A 17,025-nucleotide genomic window follows, 5' to 3' on the forward strand; every position below is an offset into this window, starting at 1 on the left:
AAATGGAAAACTTTGAGTTAAAACTTTTTATTGTTTATTTGTAATTATGTATTTAAACAATATTACTATTATAAATTATTTGCTTTGGTTATCTAAAATTTTTTTTACGCTATATTTATAGATTATACAGAAATATATAAGATTCTCTTTCTCTCTCTCTCTCTCTCTCTCTCTCTCTCTCTCTCTCTGTTTTTTTCTCTGTGATAAAACGCGATGCAGCATTTTGACGAATGAATGGATATAGCGCAAGACGGTAGATGAAGAGGGTCGTTATAAATAGTTGATGAGCAATCACGCCTGGTTTGCAAACTATACGACATGGGGAAAACGTACAATGAAGTGGTTGACCGCTTCAAAGATTCGTTCGCGTCGATGTAGCTTTACGGGAGGGGGGGGGGAGAGGGAATCGTAATAATATTCCACAAATACGTATATATTTGTCTAGTATGGCAACGTGATAGGTGGTAACTGATGACTGGTACCCGATGATTTGTAGCTGGTAGCCCGTCGCGCTCGGCTAATCCTACAAAGCGGGCCGATCTTAGAAATTTCTGGACAATTTATTCCATGGCATGCGATGCGTAAAAGGGACACCATTTCCGCGATCGTTTGGTATAACGACATTGTGATCGACTATTTGTGCAATCTTGAATAAAATGACGAATCTATAACGTGTATCGTATAATAAAACGTATCACGAACGTGTTGTAGAATTAAATATTGTACTTTAATTCGAGCAAAGAATGCTTAATTGTTATAAATATAAAGGAGAATATCATAGGTGTCCTTCATTCAAGCAAAGTATTGATTTTCAATATCATTGTTATGATAATGCATTCCAAATATTTAAATATTAAAAAAAAAAAAAACAGATTTTGTGATGGGAAAAGCATATCTCTTTTGAAAAAAAAGAAAAGAATTAAATGAGTGAAGAATCTCTCACTTGTCGAGGTGTGACGTACACGAACAAAGACTATAGCGATCGCCACCCGCAAAATCGATTCTCATTTATGTCCCGCTCGCAGATGCGTCCCTGGCATTAGTGCCGTCTTCGTCTTCGCGTGTCGCTCTGCCTCCGTCTTCCTCGCCGTTCCTTCTTTTTTACTCTTTCACCGCGTCTCTCTCCCTCGCATCTCAATCTGGACCCCTCATCATGTTTTAATTTCACGGCCGGCTTTCCCCTCGCCCTGGATCCCTTCCGCGCCGCTAGCAGCCGGCGGTACCAGATAGAGAGATAGAAAGAAACAGTGAGCAGAAAAGGAGGGAAAGAGAGGGAGGGCAAACTCTGCTCGATAACAAAGATGAAAGAACGTGTAGAGGGATGAGTGGAAGGAAGATGGGACATTCATCCCCACCAACGTAGGACTCACATCTATGGGGGCGTCACTCCGAGCTCCCTTCCATCCCCCCCCCCTTTCTCTGACCGACAGAGAAAGTCCCTTTATCCAAACGTCGACTTGGCAAAAGTGGCGTGGTAAGGAGTGAGACGGCTAAATGTCTCGAAGAGAGGGGTAACAATCCGAATGGTAGTAGTGGCTGGTGCGCGCACGCCAACGAAAACTTTATCCCCACCGTTTCTCCACAACATGCTTTTTCTGCGCTGTACACGTCGCGTATACGTCACCTGCTTTTGATCTTCCAAAGGGTTGCGACGGAATGGCATAAAAAGATTGCCGGAGAGAGGGTGGACATAAAATTTTCGACTTCTTTCGAAATTGACGCGCGGGCTTTGACGATTCACTCTTAATAGCATGTTTCGATTTTCGGGCCGATACACGTGACTTTACCTATTATTACCGTGTTCGTGTAAATGCGCGCGTGACTGAAATTACCGAAGTGTACATATATTTTTAATCCTTTATAAACCGGATCTTTTGATTTCTCAATGCGCTGAGAATTTTAGCACACAAGTTTTGAAAATATCGTAAAGAACGTGCAACTTAAAGGGACGTTTTTACCAGTTTTTGACATTTATTTCAATCTTCTGTCAAGAAGATTTGTCAAGAAATTTTTCAATTTTTAATTTATATCAATAGATATAAAAATTTATATTTATATCTCTCTAATATTTCTTAACTTTAATAATAAAATATATACGCAGTTTAACTCATTTATTATTATAATGCACGATTTAAATTTTTATACACACACAGTATATATTTTTGGGCAAATTTCTTTCTTACTTTCGATCTCAATGAGATTAATCTAATGATTACTTTGATACTTTAAGCATTTAAATCATGCTATTTTCAAAAAATGAATTTATCTAATCTATAGTTTTGCCCTTTAATTAATAGGAGAAAAAATCTTTTTCTCCTGTTAATTTTTGAAGTGAAATACTGTTTTTTGCCTAGATGAGGTACAAAGGAAATACAATACAATTTCTTTATAAATAAAATCTATTAAAATTATATAAAATTTATAAACGGGAAAAAATGAAGGTTGAAAATAAGAGAAAACTTTTAATTCGAGAATAGAATACAAAATTTTTGTATAAATATGTGTATATCGTAAGTTAAAGCAATATAATAAGTGCAATTATTTATTATTTCTCTTAATTTTTTCTTCCTAAAAATTGGCATATAATATGTAATTTTATATAACATTTTTTATATATAATAAAAAACATAAAAAATTTTGCAAATACTGCACATTTTGGTCTATAAAAACAAATGGTTAAGCAAGGGAGCGGTCAATGCGATTTAAATTGCTGTCGCGGTTGCTACGCATGGAGGAACCCTAATAAGGACCTGTAGCGTAAATAAAGTCATTTACGGTAGGTGTCGTTGACTCATGATTTTTTGTCGAATCAACTCTTCTGTATAGCATTATATGCAGTTGGTTTAATTGGTTTAATAATATACGTGTGGCTTTTTTTGCGCGTTCAATTTTTCAAATAAAATTATAATTTTGCAATGCGTTATATGGATGATCGCTGACCTCAATAACATCTATATGACAACGTATATTGTCCGCTAAAAATTAAACTTTTATATATTTTATAGCGCCAAAAAGATAATATATAATCGTCGAAAACGTTCGTCGATTGCTCTATCGCGACTAGCAAAATTTTAATAATATTGCTGTTATAAATAAAGTGGTTTGCAATAGTTTTCGGCCGGGACTCTCCGACGAATCGAGCCTTTCATCGCATACAGAGAGAGATCGCCTCTCGAATGGGACTCTGGACTCTCTGGAGGATCGGTTTGTTTTGTGGATTAGGCTCGTGTTTTAGTCGCGGCCCGCGACGAATCGCGAAACGCGGACCGGCGCACGTCGCCGCTTTTTCTCTCTCAGCAAGAAATCGTCGGGCCGTATATGTCGTTGCCGACGACGACGACGTGCGTAGGGCCGTACCCGAAATTGCTTCCATAAATGTTGAGCACACATAATCGAATTTGCGAAACAATAAACCCGCTGATTGGAAATTAATCAAGTCGCTGTTTATGATTTTACGGTGAGCCGCGCAGAATTATATGTCGTCGACGAGTACGAGAAAAAGGTGAATGGGTTGAGACATCAAAACTTATGTACAACACGTTAAAAATTTATTACAAGAATAAATAATTGGTACATATGTATATATATTATTTATATAGGGGATTTACATAAAATTTTTTAATAAAAAAATATTTTAGTAACTTATATCGAGAGATGCATGTCTATTATAATAAATGTGATAGTTCCTACAATGATTATAGATTAATTCGTGTAACGTAACTTTTGCTCAATCTTTTTTTTATCGCTCATAACGCTATTATTCTTATTTTGTTTTTGATTATTCTGTTTTCTCTGGCGTATATTTGTTTCGTAGATATCTTTTTTTTTTTGTTTTTTTTTTGAAAGTTTGCTCTTTGTGATATTTTCCGAGACAATTTTTATTCTAGCAAAATAAAGTCGGAAACTCAGCGTTATATGTAGAACATCCTAAATATTATAAGTATTACAAACTTGAAAAGTTTATACGAATAATTGAAAGTTAGAAGAAAAATCGGGATTAAAAAATAATTTGCACAGTAAAGAGATAAAAATCTTAGTAATAAATTTCGCAGTTACAATAATAATGCATAATACTATGGATAATATATCTCGCATGCAAAAACATTGTTATTAAATCAACTATCACTTAACTATTTAAGTTGATTATAATTTCTTGAGTATGTCAGACAGGTACGTTTTTAAGACATGCCATTATATATTATTGACTTTTATTTAAAGTACGTATAAGTGTACATGCGCTAAGTATACAAAATTACAGTAGCATTACGTAGAAAAGTCCGGAGGAGAGTTTATGTACAACAGAGAAGATAATGTATCTATATATCTATATATATATATATATATATATATTTATATAATATCTTTATATAATATCTTTATATAAGTATATACGTGTATGTATAAATGGAAGTTTTATTTGGACGTAAGGAAAGAGGACAAAGTTAGTAACAAAACTTAAGATATGAGCATCGTCATTTTCGTTTTTTAAATCGGCATAATTTAATTCGTCACATGAGGGCGGAATAATATTTTGACGAAACGTAGATTTAGGGGAAATTCTTGATACACCTGTCATTCGTTACATTTTTAGCTTACGCTATCTCTATTGAGCTAACAGTAAATATTTCGTAACGAGTCTCATATGCTCTCTTTCGAGTTTGATACAACGACGTTGCCGCGGCTTTGTCCCTCAGCTTCGAGCCGAAATAATAGCATTTCTTTCTCGAATGTAGAATACTAAGGTGCTATTCTCTCACGATTAATCACGTCTTAATTTATAAATTTTTTAATTAGAGAATGCTGAATTTATTTTCGCCAATGTTGCTCTTGGCACTGGATATATACATTAAATTAGCATCTATTTGATATAAATATATCGTAAAAAATACCATATCTATATCATAAAAAAAAATGTTTTACATAGTTTGATATAGATAATTTAGCATTCGAGCAAATGCCTTTTCTCGGGAATTTGAATCGCTCCGAAATAAAGCCTTGTAACGAAGCCGGGCAACATAACACATTTCATCGGAGAATAGACTAAACAAACAAACAATAACAACAATAATAAAAAAAATATTCTCCTTTCGTGTTTAATGTACAGATCGAGCTTTCTCGTCGTGCTATTTGCACGACGTCTTGGCGCCATCCATTTATTTATGACACTGATGTACTCGCACAGCGTAAAAGCATAAGCTGTACAAGTATAAGCTGCGTCGATTGAAATATTATTTTCTTCAGCTTTAAATATATATTTCTATAAAAATATAGGCTTCGACGATAAATTTAATGGCTTAACTTGAAGCTTACCAATCAAATTATTGTATGTATATTGCATTTTTCTATCTGATAAAATAAATATTTCAATCATCTGCAGCGATGAGTTGCTCGATCTCGTGAAAACGACATATACAGGAAGACAAGAAGGAACTTCTTCGAGGAGCTTCCTTACTTCATTGGTTGTATTTTGGCACGGGGTTGAGTCACGCGCGACCATCTTACATCTTTGCAAAGTTACGCGCAGAATTTTCATTTCAGACGCATTCGTCGATCAAATTATAAAGATTTCGTTAATGAGAAAAACTTATTAATTTTGACGAATTTTGGCATCAAGTGATACTAAATTATTACTAATAAATAAAAATATAAAATGTATAGCATACAGAAACTTACATAGATGTCTATGATACTGTAACTGTAGAAAAAAAAATAAAAAAGGCTAGGCATAGCGACCGTAATATATAAATTAGAAGAAGTATCGAAATGATACACCTGATGCCTTTCGCAGTTTTGATAACAGTAGACAAATGATGATTAATAAATCTACGGAAAACACCGTCCAGCGGCTTTGTCCGCGATCAATCTTCTTGCACGTCGTGACTCGTTCTCGTTTGAGCTTCTACAGCGAATCAAAATTGGACTCCCGATCGCTAGTCTGTAAATAACAATATCGATGACACATTCAATGAGATCTTAAATCTTCATAATTAATAACTTAATTAAAAAAAAATATTTCGATATGAATAGTCTTACTCTGTCTGGACTGTATAAAGGCGGATGCTGCGCCGGAAGTCGCAGTGTGCTGCCTAAATCTCGCTCAGCCATGGTATGACCTTCACTGGCGCTATCTCTGGCATCCCTGTTATCTCTAGTATCCTTGACACTATTTCTTCGCGCGGCGGCGACTTTCGTTGGCGGCTGGATCGTCGTTTCACCGCACGATCTCGCCAGAGTCGAACCAGCTTCGCCTAGATCCAATCTGAGAAGCTTGGTTGGAGCCTGGATGGTTGTTTCGCCACATGAGCGCGCCAGAGTTGAGTCGAGGTCAACCTGAAGATCCCCGCTCCTCAACATCTTAGTCGCCGGCTCTACAGTCGTTTCGCCGCAGGAGCGTGCCAAGGTGGACTCGGCGTCTACAGTACGGGTCACCGTCGCCGATACCTATCGACAATTAAAGTCCCATTATATTTGTACTCTTTAAATTTGTCGCTAAAATAATTAGAAAATTGAACCAGTACCTGGAAACCAGCGCTAACGAGAGCGCCCGTGGGCGTCATCGGATTTCTTGCTCCTTGCAGATCAGCTTCCTTGCAGTCCTTCATACTGGATATACTTGGTTTCCTGTTTCCCGGACAGTTCGCGCCATTGTCGAGATAATTTATGAGTTTGTGTTCCTCGGTGGCGAACGTGCTCATACCAGCCTTGTAATTTTGCGGAGATTGCGGTGCCGATCGGTATTTAGCGCGCGGTATCATTACCGTCAAGGAACGATCGCGTTGATCGTCATTCATCGGTATCGCTGCAAGAACATTAAATTTGTTAGACCGAGTGACTTGAATGACTTCTTTTAATACGGATTATCTTTACAATTAATCATGTTATTTAATTTGCAAGTACAAAAGAAATTGTTTTCACATGCGTGATAAATGAGAAACATGACAAAACGTACTGGCAGCTGCAGGAATCATAGTAGCTTTTCTGGGCGGTTGACGAGGCTTTGCGCTAATCTTACGAACTGGTCGCTTATTTGGCGGTAACGGCGCTATCATTTGCGGCGGCGGTGGTAAAATATGCGGCACATGATGCGGTATGGCCAAATCGGCGACGCTACCTTCGCTACTTGTATCGCCACTTGTTCCGGGAATCATCGCCCGTCTGTCGCCGGTCTTTCGATTGCGTCCTGGGTGTCGGAAGCACGTCATTCCCAGACAAATTGCTAGGAGACCCAACAAGATCGCTCCAGTTGTCACCAGAGCTATCAACAAAACTGTCAACATATAGAAACGTTTAATTATTTGAGAGCGTCAATCATATATGCTTTATGTTGACTCAGTCATATTTTAATCGTGCGAAATCGCTTTATAGACAATGCTACCTTTGAGATTAACTTGACAACGTTGGCCACTGTGCCAGGGGAAGCACTCGCACATTTCTTGACCAAGAGAATTGGTGACGCAATGCCCTTTGTTACTGCAGCCAGCGCATCCCAATGGAGCTTGCGAGCATACTCTTCCGGGATAGGCTGAATTTTCCGATAGGTCAGCCCAACCTTCTCTACAAGAGCATTGATACGATCCTCGTAAGTTGAAGCACGCCGCATGAGGCGAACAATCATGGTGTGGACCACCCTCTTTAGAAGCGCATTCATCAAAATCGATTGCCTCGATCTAAATTAGATTAAAGAATAAAATATCGGAAACTCATGATTGATAAAAAAAAAAGAATTTTAATCATCATTATTATTTTAGCTATTTATTTATTTATTACGGTTTTACACTACCAAATCAAGATTCTTTGAGGCGTAAACTTCCGTGCCGCCTAAACTGTAATTGCTTGCAATTAAATATTTTCGAAGGACTTCCTTCAATCTGGTCTCGTTAGCGTTATCGCTGAGCTGCACATGAAATTCGACTTTCGTAGGATCCGGAGTGAATCCGGCGATTTTAAGTCCTCTGTACACGTCTCTTAAATCACTCTGCATTAAAGTTCTGTCTAAAGCCTCCTTCGTCGGTGCCGCCAAACGTTTGTAAGTTGCCGATGCAGAATCATTCAAGGCAGTTTCGTATGCCACGAATTCATGACCGACGCGATCCAGACCAACGCGTACAGTGTACGTGTAAGTCGCTAAAGATTATTGCGTATTAACATAGGATATATTAAACATGTGTATTATAAAAATACATATGTTATATAAAAGCGTATGAGTACTTACGTTTGCAAGGTCGATCCGGAAACATTCTCGCAAATCCTGGCCGACAAACGCATCTCATCTCTGTTCCTACTTCGGTACAAATTTCTGACTTGGATGATTTACATTCCGGCGTACATTGATTCGCGATAGTCATAGGGATCGTTGGCGCACCAAGTACTCCTCCTGCCAGTACTCTATGAATTTCATTGCCCGTTGGATCCTCTTCGTCGCGAGACACTTCCTCTCCGTATTCAGCTTCCACCTGAAATTCAGTCGAAATGTATATAAATTGCATTTGTTATAAATAAATTAATAATAATTATATATTTCAATATAATTAATTAATTATATATTTATATATTTTTTTTTATTGAGAGAAAATAATAGTCCAAAATTCGCATTTTAAAAAAAGTGATACAAACTATATATGCACTATATATTCTACCTCTTCCGCTCCGGACGCGGGTGGTTTCTGATCGCTCATCACGACGAATATCGAGTCATTATCCACATTATTGTAAGATGAAGGAATCCTTGTAACGATTGGTTGTAAGATCGTAGAAGTTACCGTAGACACAACGTTTGTCGGACGCAGCAATGTTTCTGTCACCGTCTCCACAGTCGTCGTGGTCATTGTGTGCGTGAGTAGAAGCGTTCTCGTTGTTGGCGGCGAACCTAGTACCGATGTCTTAGTTCTCGTTACCGTCGATGTCTTGTAGCGTGTCACCTAGTTAATGCACATAATTAACACGTTCAGTTCTTCAAAAGATAAGACAAAAACAATATAAATATCTAAACATATCATTTCAATATCAGGATGCTCGTACCTCTTTTGGCATCGTACGTATAGTCACGTTGGACTCTTCTTTAGCAATGACACTAGTTGTAGTTTTCTCAATGTTCTTTGTGAATTGTGTAGCTAAATTGCTTGTTTCGGAACGTGTCTTATTGTTTGATATTGGTATCAATGTACTGGTTACTTTAGTGATCGAACTATCGACTCTGGTAACGATTATCGATGATTCTTCGTTCGCTGTTCTATTGACTATGCTGTATTCGGTTGCATGCGGTTTTTGTGTTTTGATGTTTGATATGGTCGAATGTTGTTGTTTCTTTTGATCCGTTCCGACAATGAATGTTAAAGACTCAGTGGGCTCCACCCTCGTCGATGATAAGATATTTTCGTAACTAGATTCCAAGAATACTGGATGCTCAGGCCGCTTAACAGGATTTGGAGGAATATCCGGTATATGCGATCTCGTCGGATGGACATCGCGATGGATCGTCGATGATCTGCTCGGCTGAATATAATTGATTTGAGGTCTTAGCTTTGTCGGTATTACCATATTTGTAGACAATGTCGATGTTGTTTGAATGGAGCTTCTAAAATATAGTAGTCAATAATAATTATAAATAATTGTTAATAATTAAATTATAAATAATTGTATTTTGTTTATAATAAAATTTGATTGAGAATTACTAAATATAATTTACATTACCTAGACACGGGTCTTGTATCGAAAGGTCGCGCCGTGTAAATGCTAACATGTTCGGTAATCCGTTTTGTCGATGTTGATGTTTCTGCGGATCGGAGAATATCGGGAACGTCGATTACGACTGGAAGGTCAACAGTACCGTGAATAATTGGTATCTTAGATTCAATATCCTGAACCACCGGAATATGAGACGTGGCAACAGCAGTCGCTATTTGTATAGAACCGGAAACAGCGACGGCTGGTCGTACGGTAGCGATCTCGAGCGGCTTGGTCGTTGTTAATACCGGTGGTGGTGGTACCATATCCTATATTAGGCGTTATTTTTCGTGTTTTATTTTATACATATGGAGGGGATGAATATTTTATAATCTTAAATTGTACTTGAAGATTTTCAGCATATTATACAATTTCTTACCTGTGATAGCAGTTCCACGAGGAAAGGTCTTGTGAGCGACGGTCTCGGACTAGGTGGAACCATATTCGTGCTAGGCGGAGGCGGTGCGACTGTGGTCGATTCTTTTAGAGGTATATATTTCGGCGGTTTAAGACCCGATTCGTCAGTGGCGAATCTATCCTTTACCGGCATATGAGTGGTAGTGATGTCTACCGGCGGCGGTGACAATCCGAGTACATTCCTCGATGGCGGCGTCGGCGGTGGCGGAGGTTTAAGTCCTTCTTGCTCGTTTTTACTCGATTTATTCGACCCGGTTGCTACATTCAAGGGCGGTGGCATCATATTTCTGGAGGGAACATTCGTTTCCTCGTTATTAATCGGCCTCGTTTTGATTTCGTCCCGCTTGTCCTGGGAATCCGACGAGGCAAAATTCGTTTGATATGCTGTGTTCAATGTTTCATCGTTCTTCTTGTTGTGTGACATATTGTTCTTCGTGACCAACATGCTTGGCGGTCTTTCGGTTTGTGTCTTGCTGTCCACTTCCTCGCCCGTAGCCTCAACCGACATGGAGAACTTGATGTTTGGACGATTGTGCGTTTCCAGTCCCGCGTTATCGCTCGAGATGATTACCGGTTGCGGCACTTGAGGTTTTGGTTTTGTCAGAATATGAGGATATTCCGGGTGTATTCTTGTATATGTTCCGTGTTCCGGTCGACGTTTATTTCCGTTCGTAATCGGACGAGATGTAGTAACATTTTTATTCTCAGGTGTTTTCATGTTAATCTCAGGAATCCGGGAATTATATTCCGCCGATATTTTCTGCTGAGATTTTACAATATTCGGAATTGCTACATCTGCGTTCCAATTCTGCAGCTCGTGATTTATTTTCATTCCGTAATTTAATGTCTGATTGATAAAAGTATCCGCGGAGTTCGGTTTGACATTTTCCGGACGTTTTGTAGTATAATCAGGTCTGACCTCCAATTTAATCGAAGGTTTCGTTAATATTTCCGGTTTGAAGTACAGAACGGGTCTCGAATCAGGTTTAATCGGTCTGGAGTAAGGTCTGCCTGGCCTATCTACTTCCGCGCCGAATTGAGGTATAATTGCAGGTGGTTTCAGATCGATAGTATCGTCACGCTCGAGCGAATTTAGTGTCGTGACTTGTCCGTCTTGCGTCTTCTTAACTTTTGTATTCTCACTATGAGGTGCGGGTATGCCGTGAACTATTTCGTAATCGGGTTTATTTTCTTTTCGTTTGTAACCGTAAGGAGTGGCCTGGTCTACCGTATAACTATTATAAACGCCGAAAGGTTTGCCTTGTACTATAGGTGATTCGTAAGGTCTTGTATAGATATTGGTACCGTATGGGCCTTGCAACAATGGCTTTATTTCGTGTTTATAAATTATACCGTGTTCTTGCTCGATTTCTAGCGGTTTATTCATGACCGTATTGATGGAAACGACTGTTCCGTACGGAGTTTGTGATTTCAAGGTTTGATTGATATTTTGAGAATATATGAAAGCTATTGTATCTTTTTTATTTTGGTTATCATTTTCTTGGCTCTTGTTTTCTTTTACATGATAATGGTTCGGATAATTGATATATTCCGAGGCACCGATGTCTGAATCAGCATCCAAGAGCACACTCTCTCCTATTTGCCATTTTTCAGAATGCTCTTCTGGCGTTTTAGTAGTAGATATTTGAGAATGTTTGTTATCTTCCGGTATCAAACTTGGATGTAAAGGATTATGATATTCTATCGCCCCAGTAGGCACATTATTATTTTGTTCACTTGGCGAATTGGGCGTTGCAATAATATGTACTTTATCTGAATAAATATGCGACGGTCTATTTTGATTTTCACTCTGCAGAGTGAATGATTTAGGTGGCATTCGGGTAGGTTCCTGATAAGACTGAGAATTTATCGACGGACGATGTGCAAAAGTATGCTGCGTGTTTACCGGAGGTCTTTGCGGGCCAGGATATGTTGGTTTTCTCGCAGGATGTCCAGTCGGTCGTTCTACAAAGACATGCCTGTCTAAAGGACGGTTAGTCGTCGGTCTTAATATCGGTCGTGGTCTCGGTCGATTGTTTAACGCGAATCTGATTGGCTTTTTATCGGATTTCCAGTTGGCGCCTAACGTTATCTCGTTTCCAGAATCTGGTTTTCCCAGGAATATATAGCGATGTGGTACTTCGGTCGAGACTTCTGCGCGTCTCGGTGGAACTTGCTCTGCCGGATTCTGATTATTTGAGAAATGACCGCGCATTGGCGTTTGATGAACAGAATGCGAATGAGAATGAATAGATGAATGAGGAGCGGGTTGCGGTCGAATGTTTACTGTCTCTGGTTTGTGATGTACAAGAATTTCTCTATGAACGTGGCCCTGACTGGTAGTTCCGGATCCATCAGGACGTTTAATGAAGTGAATTTCCAACGGTCTTTTATCAGGTCGTATTATAGGCGTTTCTGGCACTTCTTGTGGTCTTCCGCGCCCAGGCGACAACAGAGCGTGCGGATGATTGGAGAAACCTGGTTTCGAAGAAGCAGGTTTGAAACTAGCAGGTGGTGATGGAGGAATCATATAATCCGCTGGATTTTTCTCGCTTGAATATTGCACTAGATCCTCCACCTAAGCATACATATAGCAATATAAAATTGAGTTTTGCATAACAAAGATACAGATATTTAAAAGTTATTATTATACGTACCTTCTGAATACCGATGAAACCTGGCCCAGCTTCAGGTTCTGGATAAGGTGAAGGATCGTCAAAATATTGACCACTTATATGAGGTTCATTGGTGTCTCCAAAAATCAGAGCTTGCGTGCCACCTTGAGGAATCACGACATTAGCTACTTGACTGGGTTGAATATTGACCAATAGAGGTTGCCCCGTTGATCTATCAATGACATGCGGGACTTGATGAACTATCGGCTCGGTTGGTATCGGTTTTGATTCTGAGCTCTGTATAATAATAGATGTATCCGGTAATAAAGGATCTTTTTGTGCCCACGGTGGTCGTTTTTGTTCTTCTGAAGGCAACATAGTCGGACGTGGTTTCTCGATCGGTTTATCCGGATGAATCTTGAAAGAAATTATCATCTTATATTGCTATGAACACACGCTGCGCAAATAAATGCTTCAAGAAAAAAATTCATAGATAAAAGGTCTAATATAAATATATGTAATTATATATATATATATATATATATATATATATATATATATATATATATAATTACATACATACATACAATACATATATACATATATAGAGAATATGTCCATATATGTTTCTTTTTCTTTTGTGTAATCTTTATTTATATATACAGAACAAATAAAGAATAAATAAATAATAATAAAAAAAAATTTTTGCAATAATTGATTAGAAAAAATTAAATTAGAAGCAATAAAAGAATTTCTAAAAAAGAGAACAAAGCAAAAATTGTTCTTTTAATTATGTTTTAAATATTCCTCTTTTTTATTTTTTTTTTTGTATATACAAACAGAAATTAAACAAAAAATAAACATATATGAAAATATTCTATATATAATTATTTAATTATATATATTTATATTTTATTATATATGATTTTTTTCTCGAGTGTATATAGGAATATAAATATACCTCGTCATATCTCGCTGGTGATAAAGGCGATGTTAAAGGATCTTTGGCACTCCAAGGTCTTCTATATTTTTCCGGATTCCATTCCGGAATTTTAAGATTTACATTAGGATTTGCGTATTGCTCCACATTTGGTCTATCGGGCGGCTTCAGCAAAGGATCATTTTCCAAGATATCTTGCTTTGAGACAATTCTTTTGGGCAGTATCGATTGAACGGGAAGCAGTTTTTGAGATTGTTTAGAAACTGTTGAATGATTCGGAATATCAAGAGGAATTGAAACCGGCACTTTCAAATGTTCCTCGTAAATCTGATGGGCCGGCAAGATCTGCACTTGCGGGTCTTGCGCGGTCTGTTGAGTTTGTACATTGTCGCGATCGTTCTCCAGGACTTCTAACACAGGATGCACCGGAATATTCGGTACCGGTAAAGGCGGAGGTTTCATGCCGATATGCTTTTCGTCTTTCAAAAATGTCTGCGGCAATCTCGGTGCCATTTTGCCCGGTTTTCCTATGATAACATCGCTGTTTGCCGTGATTATTTCGCCCGGAGATATCGGTATGCCGTCAGCGAGACTGCTGGTAACCTTGTGACGCGTCTCGGCGATGTAATTATGATTGAGATTTGCCAGATGAGCAGCTAGAAAGAACAATTTTGATAAGATACTGGACAAAATAACAATTATAGAGATAAAAGAAAATTACCGATATGTTGACTTTCAGCGGTTTCTATATCACCGTCAGCAAATTCTGCAACGGGAATGTAAATCGGCGATCGTTGTGTTGTGACTTCTTGGGTTTCGGCAACGGTGTCGTTTCTACGAGAGGCAGTGCTTTTCCCCTGCAGCAATCCAGCCATTGCCGTAATCACCGGTCCCAAGGCAGACAAGCTGTTTATTCCTAAAGAACCCAGACTTAGAAGATTACTGACTTGAAGATCTTCTCCGGATTGAGAATTGGGACGTTTGTTTTGTGGCTCGTCAGTTGATAGCGTGTCATTATTATCCTATGGGAAAATGCCATTATTATCCTATGGGAAAATTTTGACATATATCTAAATTTTTGATGCATATATTACATATGAGAAACGTCAGTATTTTTTTTCTTTATTTATTGGAGAAAAGTTAGAAACAAAATATACATACTTGTTTATTATTTGAATCTATTGGTCTTGTATCAGAACTAATGTTTTGCGACACTGTATTCATCGACATTATAGTCGTTGTGCTGGTGACATTTTTCTCGTGTTTTTTTATTTCCGTGAAAGAGGTTGATTCCGGGAGATTTGTAGTCGCTGTCGGATCGATCTGATCCTCCTCGTCAAAAAAGATAATCGTCGAGCCTGTGACGACATTTTTCACCGGGTCGGAATGGTGTGCAGTCGTCAATAGAGCATTCATGTAATCGGCATCTAACAAACTTGGCGCTATCGATTCCGTTACGACGTTTTCAACGATATGCGAACGAGACGTCACGGTGGTCGATGTTTCTCCATCTGGGCCAGCCTATAATAACAGAAGTTGTAAAGATATATATATATATATATATATATATATATATATATATATATATATATATATATTACAATACATTGTACTATAAAAATTCAACAATTACCTGTAGTAACGTCGTAAAGTAAGTGAAGGTTGTAAGATATGTTTTAGTAGCAAAGATTTGTATAGGTTCCTGTGTAGGATTAATCGGAGCGGTTTTCATAGTGGTTTTTCGCACTGGCACTTTCTCCAATACCACATCAGTCGATGTGGCTACGTTCGTACGAACTATTGTGCTACCTTTTTCCAAGAATGTATTAAAATACGTATACGTGATATAATATGTCTTTGTTGTATCTGTCACGCTACCGTCAGTATTGTCCAAAGCAGTCAAGGTCGTTGTGACACTGGTCGGTCGTGGCGGAGGTGCTGATTCTGTTACGATTAGCTAAACATAAAGAAATTGAAAACAAAATTACTTAATTATAATATCATAGTGAACATCGATATTAAGTAGTAGAATTCATGAAAAAACGAGCTAACCTGGGTAATCGTGTCGCTGATCGTTTCTATTTTCGTACGACCTTCTTCCATAAATGTCTTTTCCAACATTCTGGTACTGAGATATGTATTTGTTTCCGGTCGCGGAGCTTCTGATGGCTCGAGAATCATGTCTAAGTAATGCTGCGGCGCGGTAACCGTGTTTGTTATAACTTTCGTGCTACTTTCCAAAGCGTCATTCACTTCCGGATGATCCGTGTTCAAGGTCAGATACGTGTAAGTCGTTTTAAATACTTCGGTACGTAGAGTCGGGGATGCGTCCAGAGTCACAGCTGCCGTTTCGGAGCCAGGTTTTCTATGTCGTTCCTCTGTCGCCGTGTTCGCTACAACCTAGAAAAAAAAAATAACAAACTTGTATCAACAACCAGTTTTACAGAAGATTTCAAAGACTTGAATATCCCTAAGGCATTTATTATTCATGAAATGAGAGAATAAGAAAAAGATTATCTCACGTAAAAAAGTTTAACTTTTTTTGTTGAAATTATTTTTTACGTGATGTTTTTTCAACATTATCTATATCTTTTCTGTTTCTTTAATAAGTAATATTAAAACTAGTTTTATCTCAGTTTTATCAATATTATATTTTAGTCGACAAAAAAATTATTTTAACTTATAATATATTAAAATCTCTAATATTTTTACACAATAATTTCTCTTTTATACATTTTCCTGTAAAATATACAAGAGATTTAAAGTTATTACTATTCATAACTTATAACGGGGAAAGTGGAATAATACTTGAACGTTTAATATATTTTATTTTTTGAAAAAGAATAAACGCGCCCAGATATATGTGCGTAAGCACCTGCTGCTCTGTAGTGACGGTAGTCGTTCCATCCTTGGTGATCGTGCTGAGATACGTGAAAGTTGTTGTGCAAGTCTTCGTGACAAACTCGTTCGGTTTATCCTGCGGCAGGAGCATGACCACTGCGTCTGACAAAGTGAGGGTAGGTTGAGGATTCGAGTTCTCCCATCGCAGAGCCGGAGTAGGCCCCGCGACGATGACTTCCACGCCATTCGACATTACACGGGTCGCTAGATTGAATCTGCGTCCCTCCTCCTCGTCCTTCGCCTCATATTCTCCTGTTGTTACGATTCCATAAACAACGATATGTCACAGTTGCATATGTAAGGGAAAATTATCTCGCAATAATGAGATATTATTTATCGGAAAGTATTTACGTATAAAATAAAATTTTTTAAATAAAAAATATAAGCTTATCTATCGTTTGTATAATATAAATCGCGTATAATATCAAT

General features: G+C 38.0%; 1 protein-coding gene across 1 annotated transcript in view; it reads right to left on the reverse strand.

The window, feature by feature from the left end:
* Positions 1–4,363: 4,363 nt before the first annotated feature.
* The window catches only part of LOC126859213 (uncharacterized), a 68,272-nt gene continuing 55,610 nt past the window's right edge, over positions 4,364–17,025 (reverse strand). Inside the window, exons 6-23 of the mRNA XM_050610240.1 lie at positions 16,571–16,848; positions 15,748–16,095; positions 15,329–15,652; positions 14,857–15,216; positions 14,417–14,717; positions 13,717–14,351; positions 12,798–13,172; positions 10,103–12,718; positions 9,691–9,992; positions 9,019–9,574; positions 8,637–8,918; positions 8,213–8,453; positions 7,781–8,124; positions 7,376–7,667; positions 6,950–7,267; positions 6,519–6,799; positions 6,034–6,441; positions 4,364–5,935 (exon numbers count right to left, since the gene is read on the reverse strand). Of these exons, the coding sequence (XP_050466197.1) occupies positions 5,900–5,935; positions 6,034–6,441; positions 6,519–6,799; positions 6,950–7,267; positions 7,376–7,667; positions 7,781–8,124; positions 8,213–8,453; positions 8,637–8,918; positions 9,019–9,574; positions 9,691–9,992; positions 10,103–12,718; positions 12,798–13,172; positions 13,717–14,351; positions 14,417–14,717; positions 14,857–15,216; positions 15,329–15,652; positions 15,748–16,095; positions 16,571–16,848 (8,297 nt within the window). The 3' untranslated portion in view covers positions 4,364–5,899. The remainder of the gene's footprint in view (positions 5,936–6,033; positions 6,442–6,518; positions 6,800–6,949; positions 7,268–7,375; positions 7,668–7,780; positions 8,125–8,212; positions 8,454–8,636; positions 8,919–9,018; positions 9,575–9,690; positions 9,993–10,102; positions 12,719–12,797; positions 13,173–13,716; positions 14,352–14,416; positions 14,718–14,856; positions 15,217–15,328; positions 15,653–15,747; positions 16,096–16,570; positions 16,849–17,025) is intronic.

The sequence above is a fragment of the Cataglyphis hispanica genome, chromosome 3 (assembly GCF_021464435.1).
Source record: "Cataglyphis hispanica isolate Lineage 1 chromosome 3, ULB_Chis1_1.0, whole genome shotgun sequence".
Classification (NCBI taxonomy): Eukaryota; Metazoa; Arthropoda; class Insecta; order Hymenoptera; family Formicidae; genus Cataglyphis; species Cataglyphis hispanica.